The 9,803-nt window shown below is 42.4% G+C and overlaps 1 protein-coding gene across 1 annotated transcript in view; it reads left to right on the top strand.

Annotated features, from left to right (window-relative positions):
• Positions 1–2,004: 2,004 nt before the first annotated feature.
• The window catches only part of galnt17 (polypeptide N-acetylgalactosaminyltransferase 17), a gene marked incomplete at both ends in the record, with an annotated part of 25,422 nt that continues 17,623 nt past the window's right edge, over positions 2,005–9,803 (top strand). The window contains 3 exons of the mRNA XM_080053537.1: positions 2,005–2,287; positions 4,543–4,726; positions 8,012–8,178. Of these exons, the coding sequence (XP_079909663.1) occupies positions 2,005–2,287; positions 4,543–4,726; positions 8,012–8,178 (634 nt within the window). The remainder of the gene's footprint in view (positions 2,288–4,542; positions 4,727–8,011; positions 8,179–9,803) is intronic.

Below are 9,803 nucleotides of genomic sequence, written 5' to 3'. Positions count from 1 at the left end.
AAAACTAAGAAATATATATGTATTTTGATGTAATAGAATATTTCGATGTTGTTGTTGTTTTTGTTGTGTGCCGTATGCCTCTGTCACATGAGTAAGAATGTTTCTTGCAACACTCATTATTTTTCACTATAAATTCCCTCAGGGGAAGACGGGAGAGAAACAGAGGGTGTCACTTCGGATATATTCTCAAACTCTTCCCCTGCTGCAGGCGCTTTAATAATCTGGTGAGATATTCAGTCTCAGATGGTTTTATATAGGTTATACATGCAGAATAAGGGTACTATCCTTACCAGCTTTGTAAGGGTATTACAATGATATAGTAGCATAGTTGGTTTAACATGCACTGTGCTCAAACATTCAGAAAACACAATTTAAGTCTGTAAGGGACAAAAAAAAAGAAAAAAAGATCTTTCATAGCCATAAAGATCCCCAATATAGGAACTACAGTGTGAAATATATAAAGCAACAAACTAAAATGAATACCATGATATCCTTTAACCAATTTTAACATACTTAAATCTACCAAACTCTACCTGTAACTGTTTTAATTAGGCCGTATTGTACACTTACCGATCTAATTTTATTTCCAGACACTCTACACCTCTGTCTACAATGTTTCTCTTTACCAGCTTGTTGTGTATTTGATGTATTTGACTTGTATATTGTGTATGTATTGTTGTTTTTGTTTCTCGACATCATTGCAAATGAGGGTCACCCCTCAATGACATCTCGAGTAGGATATAAATAAAGGTTAAATAAAAAATAAATAAATAAACGCTCCATAACTGTAGATAATTGGGTAGCAGTAAACAGACACACCACCCACCCACCTATTACCCCTGACCTGCTGTGATGTGAAAACGTATGCGGATCCACTCCAGGTTTTGCCCTGCGCCCCCCCCCCCCCCCCCCCCCCCCCCACATTAAATCAGCGCTGTTGTAGTGCGGGTCGGACTATACGGAGAATCAGAGGAAATAACAAGGCACAACAAACAAGAAGGGCGTGCAGCATAACAGGAACACGTTGGTGTATGCTGAGTGCTGACCATACACTGACTGTATGCTGACTGACTGACTGACTGGGGAAAATGTGGGTGAAAAAAAGAGGATTTAAGGGCGAACTTCATTGCTGCTCTTGCGGCGTTTGAGCATCATCTATGGGCTTCACTGGAGGATGCTGCATCTCTGGACCCGCTGCTGTATGTATCGCTCCCAATGCGTTCACTTATAGCCGACGTCCTTTAGCCTAAATGTTGTCCTATTGTGATTTATCATTAGCCTACAACGTGCGACGGCTGGGAAAAGGACATGGATGTAAGAAGAACTGTTGACCATCTGCAAGGAATTATTTCTTATTTATTTATTTTTTACGCGAGCAATCCTTATCACAGTCGCATCACTGCCGACTTCTGTTAGGCGCAAAGAGAGAGAGAGAGAGAGAGAGAGAGAGAGAGAGAGAGAGAGAGAGAGAGAGAGAGAGAGAGAGAAAAAAAAACACTTGATAATCGCCTCACTGTTTAATTATTAAGGAGTGTCTATTCCACGGGATCAAGGCACTGGTGTCTTCATCTCACTACATCGTCAAGTGCATGATCTTAAAACCATGCAGGCGTGAAGTGGCGGTGAGTGGCACACACACACACACACGGATGGATGAATGAAAGCCGATGGCCAGGCGCCCCCCAACATTTGCTCAGAAGGGGGATGCAACCTAACACAACCCCGGTGCCAAATGGTAAGAGAGAACCTCCCATTTAAATATCATTTAAATAGCATATGGCTAAATATTGCATGACGTTTCTGTTATTATTTTGCTGTCTCAAATTCACCCCATCTAACCTCGTTATACTGCTGAATTATCTCCTGCAGCTTTCCACACATCGCAAGGCAAAGGAGCCCTGAATCTGTGACACTTCGGTCCTCCCATCCCATCACCCTCTCCTCCACCTCTACCTCTACCTCCTCCCCCCGCCAATCAAGAGCCCGGACTACGGCGACTTTTTAATGGCTTTTGTGTTCAGAAGATGGAGGGTTTTACTGGTGCTGAACGTGCTCGCTGTGGCCGGGTTCATGACTTTTTGGGCCAAGTGCAACACACGCAGCAGCAGCAGCAGCGTCCAAGCCCAAGCCCAAGCCTTCGCCCTGGCTGGGTTGGAGGGTCCGGGGGCGGAGATGATGAGGCCCCGCGGTAACGGGACGGCGGCGCAGGGGGCCGGGAGCATCAGTCATGAGGTGCTGCTCAAGCGGCTAAGCTCTCTGGAAGACGTGGTTTACAGGCAACTAAACGGTAAAAAAAAAAAAAAAAAAAAAAGCAGTGTAACATTGTAACTTAAAGGTGCACTATGCAGTTTTAGGAGAGGAGGATTTGTTTAATTTTTATATGGTTATAGTTTAGAAGACAAAGGAGTAGCATAATTAAGAAGTTACTTTTATGTGAGCAGTTAATTACAACCTGTGAAAATACGATGGTGTATTCTTATCTAGTAGCCTATAAATGTGCATTTTTTTTAGAAATGGGTTCATCCTAGCCTGAGAAAAGGTAGGAAGTGTGTTTTATGGTCTCACTGTCTAACCCTACATTTTCCCATGTGTGACATCATACATGGAAAATGTAGGGTTAGGATTAACAGGACAGCTGGGCCAAGGGAAGACTGAGGGATAGCGATGTTATTATGATAGAACGCCGGTTCCATATCGCTGAAGTATTCCTTTAGAGGTGCAGCATGCAGTTTCAGTCACTGAATTTCTCTTGGGGCCCTGATGTTAAAAAGTGTAATGCTCTTAAGAAGTTCATTTTTGTTTTCTAAGCGCCATACAGCCATCTGTGCCTCTCACTCTCAGCAAACACCTGTCACGTTACTTTGAAGCATGTCTGATGGGATAAGGCATCACCTGCCGGATATCTAAATGTATGAAGTTAATTGACTATCCTTTTTTTGCACAAAACATTCAAAGGTTATAGAACAGAAAACGGAGCGTTTCTTTTCAACTTTTCCAATGTTAGACACTGCAAGTAAATAGTGGAATATGTTTGACTTGGATATCATCTTGAAACGTTGCAGTTTCGTTCTGCGCTTACTCGGAATCCCTGCTGGGGATTTTACAAGGAAGTGGAGGACAACTTAATAAATAGTAGTGTTGTTGCCGGAAAGCAACCGGACGTGGCTCTATAATCACTTGTTGAAATGGCTACAGCGCCACCTAGCATAGTGGAGGCAGACATGCTCTGGCCATTTATCCGATTCTCTGAAAGGCCATGTATACTCAGACAAGTGCCGCGGTCCGTTCGAGTGGCAACATCGGTATATGTCTTAAATCCAATCTAGTTGTCCCATGGAAACGCACTGAGTGGCTGCGGGCACTGGCCTGCACATGTGCGTAATGAGTCCCCTTTAAGGCGCTAGAGGCTAACGCAGGAGCTGATTAGATTTAGAAGGATATCATGGCAGACGCAGCAAAAAAGTTTGTGACATCACAAACACACATGGTAAAATGTAGGGTTAGGATTTACAAGACAGCTGGGCACAGGGAAGACTGAGGGAAGAAAAACCCTCATTCATTATATTATAATAGCGATATTATAATGATAGAACGCCGGCTCTCTATGGGTGAAGTATTCTTTTTGTTCTTAATTAAACCCTAAATGGAAAACTTCCCTGATGTTCAGCAGGATTCAGGGTCTTCAGGAGACTAAAGCAGGAGGATGTTTGCCCTAACAGTAGCTGGAACGCAGCTTAGAAATGTAATATCTCTGCAAACTTTAATATCTGCCAACCGGTGACTAAATAGGCCCACACCCAATCACGAGAAGATTATCTTATCCTTAATTTGAAAGAACATACGCTTAAAAGCTTCATGAACTGTTCGCGGCCGAGACATGGCAATGTTTCAAACAAAAGAGTTATGTTGTGTATTTACAGAGGATAGGATGACATTTGGAAATGTACACAGCTCGCTACCCTTAACAAATATTCTCAAGTAAACTACCTTCATTCTCCTAGTGTGTACACAGGGACCAATGATGGTCTGGTAAGTGATTGGCACACACCAGTGGACAAAGTTTAGGTGGATTGAGTTCCATTGATTTCTATTTGTAAAACATTCTGACTGAAACTTGAAGAAGAAGTTCAGGCAAGACCAAAACATTAGTTCTTTGATAAATGGTGATGCTGAGGATCCACTTTTTTCCTCCAGGTGCATTTTCATCCAACACACCTGCATCTCAAACAGGTGGAAGATAGCAGTTTGCTAAAACCTGGTTCAATGCATCTCTCCTTGCTCTAAACAAGGTTAATGTTTCTTTTGTACATTGTCCCTGTTTAAATACATCACATTACATAATCTTGAATTCTCAGGTCTGTCTAAATCCCTGGGGCCTGATCGAGGGCTTTGTGGGGTTCGTCGGACCATTTATACTGAAGTATACAGACGCAAAATTAGTATGTGTAGGACGTTAGTATGGCTTTTCGAACACAGTCTTTGTTAAAGAGAGGAGAGTGACCCAGGATCCTGACATGTATTGTTGTGATCTTGTATTCTCAGGTCTGTCTAAATCCCTGGGGCTGATCGAGGGTTTTGGGGGTCGAGGTAAAGGCGGTCTCCCTGCCACTCTGTCTCCCTCCGAGGAGAGCGACGCTAAATACCTGAGAGACAAGTACGGCTACAACGCCTTCCTCAGCGACCGGATCTCACTGGACCGCAACATACCAGACCACCGGCCCGCCAAGTGAGTACGCACTGGAAATGTACTGTATATACTTTCACTTTCAGGGTTAGTTCACAAACACATTTTCTTCTTAATTATTGGTAAAAAAGTATGTAAAATTAATACATTTAAACTTTAAAGATTTCAAAAGTGTAACTGACACTGGTTACGTTTTAAGGAGCAGTGTGTAAAGGGAATTGGCGTTTTCCAGAACAGACTAGGGTGAAATTGAACATTATATAAATATAATTATGTTTTAATAGGAGTAAAATTGCTTGAAAATACAAGTATTTATTTTAAACTGTGAGCAAAATGTTTAGGCAAGTTGTATTTTTGAGGATTCATTTTATTATTGAACAACTACAGTGCTCTCGGTCAATCCAACATTTTAAAGAACCTAAACCTGAATGTTTACGAAAGTAAAAGTGAGGTTGTGTCTTTCTTACGAGAATATATATATGTTTTGCTATTATTAGGCAACTATTAGTTGCAGAATTATTCTGCAACTAGATAAAAAAAAAAAAATTTCCCATCTCACTTGTTTATTTTCATCTTTCGTAAACATTCAGGTTGAGGTTCTTTAACATTTTGGATTGACCGAGAGCACTGTAGTTGTTCAATAATAAAATTAATCCTCAAAAATACAACTTGCCTAAACATTTTGCACACAGTGTAGTTACTTCTGAATCAGCGTTTAATATCTACATAGGAGCGGAGGCCATGTTGCTCTGCCATGTTTCTACAGTAGCACAGCACTGCATGATGGGAGAATACTGTGTTAACCAATATTCCTCCAAACACACTTCGATTGTAAGCGTAACAGCCCCTCCATCATTATTGAACCGCAATGATGCAGCCCGGCTCTAAATATTTTGGGAACCCATTAGACTTCAGGCCCCCTGCTGTGTGTGTGTGTGTGTGTGTGTGTGTGTGTGTGGGTGCGTGCGTGCGTGCGTGCGTGCGTGCGTGTGTGTGTGTGTGTGTGTGTGCGTGTGTGTGCGCGTCAACTCATGTTTTTCTAGATAGCTCCGTGCAAAAGGAGTCTGTCTCTGGCCCACATTACTGCTAAATTGAGTAACAGCCCTCTCTTAAAAAGTCATCGCTTCTGCTACCAGCTGTGTGTTTGTGTGTGTGTGTGTGTGTGTGTGTGTGTGTGTGTGTGTGTGTGTGTTTAAGTATGTGTGTGTGTGTGTGTGAGTGTTTTGAGTGGTGGGGGTGTTGGTGTGGAGGGATCAGAATCCAGCGCTCTCATTTGTCACTCGGGGGGTCTTTCATGTTTGCTGGATGAAAGTGGCGTGTGGCGGTATGATAGCGTGTGATAGTGTCAGGCTTAGCAGCAGCATGTTAGCTGGAGTGTGAGCAGTGTGCAGTATGAAGAGAAACCTTCAGCCCAACATAGCAGAGCCGCAGGGGGGTAGAACACACACACACACACGCACACACGCACACACACACACACACACACACACACACACACACACACACACACACACACACACACACACACACACACACACACACACACACAGCTGGTAGCAGAAGCGAGGGAGGGAGACATGGAAAGAAACAAAGATCAAATGTCAAGTTATGACTAGAATGAGGAGGACACGTGGAAGCTTTTGTGATGCATTATAAATCAGCTGACTGTGTTTTCAGAGATATATAACATTTATTTTTCCAAGCCTACTTTTTACCTAACATTTATCTCATAAAGTAAATGGTAAAATGGTAAATGGACTCCACTTATATAGCTCTTTTCCCTGGTTTTTCACAGACTCAAAGCGCTTTACATTGTTTTGTACACATTCACCAAATCACACAGTCATTCATACACCGATAGCAGCAGCAGCAGCTACCACACAGGGTGCAAGCTAACTATCGGGAGCAGTTCATACTAAGAGTCGACCGATTACACATATGTAAGTATAGTCAAATATTAGCTGAGAAGTCAAAGTAGATGCTTTACAGAAATGCCAAAAGGAAAAGCCATAAGCTCATGATCCGACTCGCACACACACTCAAATTCAGACGAGTCGATGAAGCTATATTTATAATGTGACACGTTCAAGTTCACACTCTCACTCGTTCTCTCTTCTCTCTGCTGTTTCTGGCTGTACGCTTATTCACACCATCCCTGCCTCCTCCTATTCCTACCTCATCACCATAATTGCTGTGGCATCTCCTGCCTTGAACATTATGCTCTCTCTCTCTCTCACACACACACACACACACACACACAGACACACACACACACACGCGCACACACACACACACGCATACACACACACACTCGCAATCACGCTCACACGTACATGCACGCACACACACGCACACACACACACACACACACACACACACACACACACACACACACACACACACACACTCACACACACACACACACACACACACACACAGTTTGCTCTCTGTATTAATATGATACGTATCTGCTGGGAGTTTCTCTGCAGACCCTTTAGGGGGGTTGTAATGTGCCCGCTCCCCTGCTGCTCATCTTCTTAATCTAAGCTGCTTCCGTCTTCAAACACTGTCTACTCTTTACCACTCTGCCCTTTTGTTCCAGAAAAGTCTCTCCGAATTACATATTTTCTTCTTTATATCATTATTCATGCCCTCATCAATTTTTTAACTAAAACCTGTTTCGTATAGGCAAGGGGAATTAAAAAAAATGAGACTTCTGGTGGCTGTTTTTCATGGTTAATCCTCTAGCATTACCGTGTTAGTAACTGATGAATTTTTTTATGAAAATGCTGGATTTATTATAGAATTGCTTGTGATTAAAATGCCACTTCACATGGGAAATTAGATTATTGATGACAAAAATAACAAAGAAAAGAAAACAGCAAAAGCATTATCAAAAATAATGTGTGTGTGTGTGTGTTTGAGTGTGTGTGTGTGTGTGTGTGTGTGTGTGTGTGTGTGTGTGTGTGTGTGTGACATGTGGTCTGCCGCTCTGCCTCGGCGAATAGGATGTCGGCACTCAAACCCCACGGAGGCAGTTTGGTTTTCTACAGCAATAATGGAGGATGACAGGAGTGTGCCAAGCCCCAAATGCCGGGCATGTAAAAGTTTCATTGTACCGAGGGTTGTGCTGTGTTTGCTGTGTGCTGTTTTAAATGTTTCATTTGTATTCATATGTTTTATTCGCTTTTGTAATGTCTATTCTATACTTGATGTATTTTAATCTTGATGTATTTCATGCCCCTGTAAAGCACTTTGAATGGCTTTGTGTGTGTATTGTGCTATAGAAATAAACCTTGCCTTTCCTTTGCGTGTCATCCCGTGCAGATGCAGAAAGGTCATCTACCCCAGAGACCTCCCCCAGATCTCCCTCATCTTCATCTTCGTGAACGAGGCTCTGTCTGTCATCCTGCGCTCCGTACACTCAGCTGTCAATCACACGCCCGCTCACCTGCTCAAAGAAATCATACTGGTGGACGACAACAGCGACGACGGTCAGTGTACAATATTTTTAGTGCTATTAACGTTGTCCCTCTGTGTGTGTGTGTGTGTGTGTGTGTGTGTGTGTGTGTGTGTGTGTGTGTGTGTGTGTGTGTGTGTGTGTGTGTGTGTGTGTGTTTGTCTGTGTGTGTGTGTGTGTGTGTTTTTCTGTGTTTGTTTGTCTGTGTGTGTGTGTGTGTGTGTGTGTGTGTGTGTAACTGTTTGTCTGTAACTGTGTGTTCATTGTGCTGCTGCCTTTCTTGTCTTGGCCAGGTCAACTTTGATCAAGAGATTTTTTATCTCAATGGGTTTTTTTCCTGGTTAAATAAAGGTTAAATAAAAAACAATTAAAAAATAAAATGGAAGATTGAAAGTGGGGTTTGCTTCTTTATCAATCAATGAATCCATCAATCAATCAATCAATCAATCAATCAATCAATCAATCAATCAATCAATCAATCAATCAATCAATCAATCAATCAATCAATCAATCAATCAATCAATCAATCAATCAATCAATCAATCAATCAGTCAATCAGTCAATAGCCTTTATTTTTACTAGAAAGACACTGAGGTTTTTCCTCATTTACAGTGACGACAAGCATACACAATAAACACAGTCACAAGGATAACATAAAAAACAGCACATTATATTACCAATTCTAATGATTGATGCCATGCATTTATGTGTATATTGTTTATAGTGTTAAGCTTGTTAATATATATATTTTTTTCTGTTTGTCTTTTTACTCTTATAACGCACACACATCATTGACTATTTTAAAAGTTTAATATCAGTATGAGCCTTCAAAACCCTGTTTCTTAAGAAGATTACTTCACACACACAAACACAAACACACACTCTGGCACACATCTTAAAGCTGCTGGGTTGAGAATTAGAATTTTTTTTTGACTAATCTGACCTGTGTTCACTGAGCTGAAAAAGCCCGAAGGCAGCACACTGACTGCACCAATTTATTTGACCTCCATTGTTTGTTTGTGCTTGTGCTGTCGGAATAATGAGAGGAGATGTTGCTGTATAATCTATACAGCTGCGTCAAAGGGCTAGTTTTGTGTTTTCGTGAAATAGACTAATTTGCTTTCCTGCCAAGAGTAAGAAGAGTGGATCAATATAGCTGTGTCTACACAGACTAGATGGAGCTACAGACATCAGCCTGTCCGCCTACTATCACTGATTAACTTCTTATGCCTTGTTTAAAGACCTACTTCACCGGTGGGAATATGAAGGTGTATTGACCTCTGAGATCCTATGTAGTATAAATGTGGAACATTTTTGAAATTGGTTTATCCTAGCCTGAGAAAAGGCAAAAAGATGATCTCACTGTCTAAAGCTGGGAACACACCGCACTGGCCGCGCGGCGAGATTACATACAAAGTCAATGTACTAGCGCGTGGCTGCGCGTCCACCCAATAATCGGCGTCCAGCGGCCGGCGGCGGGGGCTTGCGTGGCCGCGCCTCATGAGAGGCGCGTGAATCGGGAGCGCGGCCATTAGCGGCGCATAGAAATTGTGTCATCGAAGGAGCGTGAATCGAAGGCTTGTGCGGCGAGCACGGCGCCGCAGAAAAAGATGAAATTTTTCATCTTTTTCTGCAGCGCCGCCGGGCACCGCGCCTCCA

This window comes from Ammodytes marinus (assembly GCF_949987685.1).
Source record: "Ammodytes marinus genome assembly, chromosome: 3".
NCBI lineage: Eukaryota > Metazoa > Chordata > Actinopteri > Uranoscopiformes > Ammodytidae > Ammodytes > Ammodytes marinus.
The sequence above is the reverse complement of the archived record's forward strand: the minus strand, read 5'-3'. Positions and strand labels throughout refer to the sequence as shown.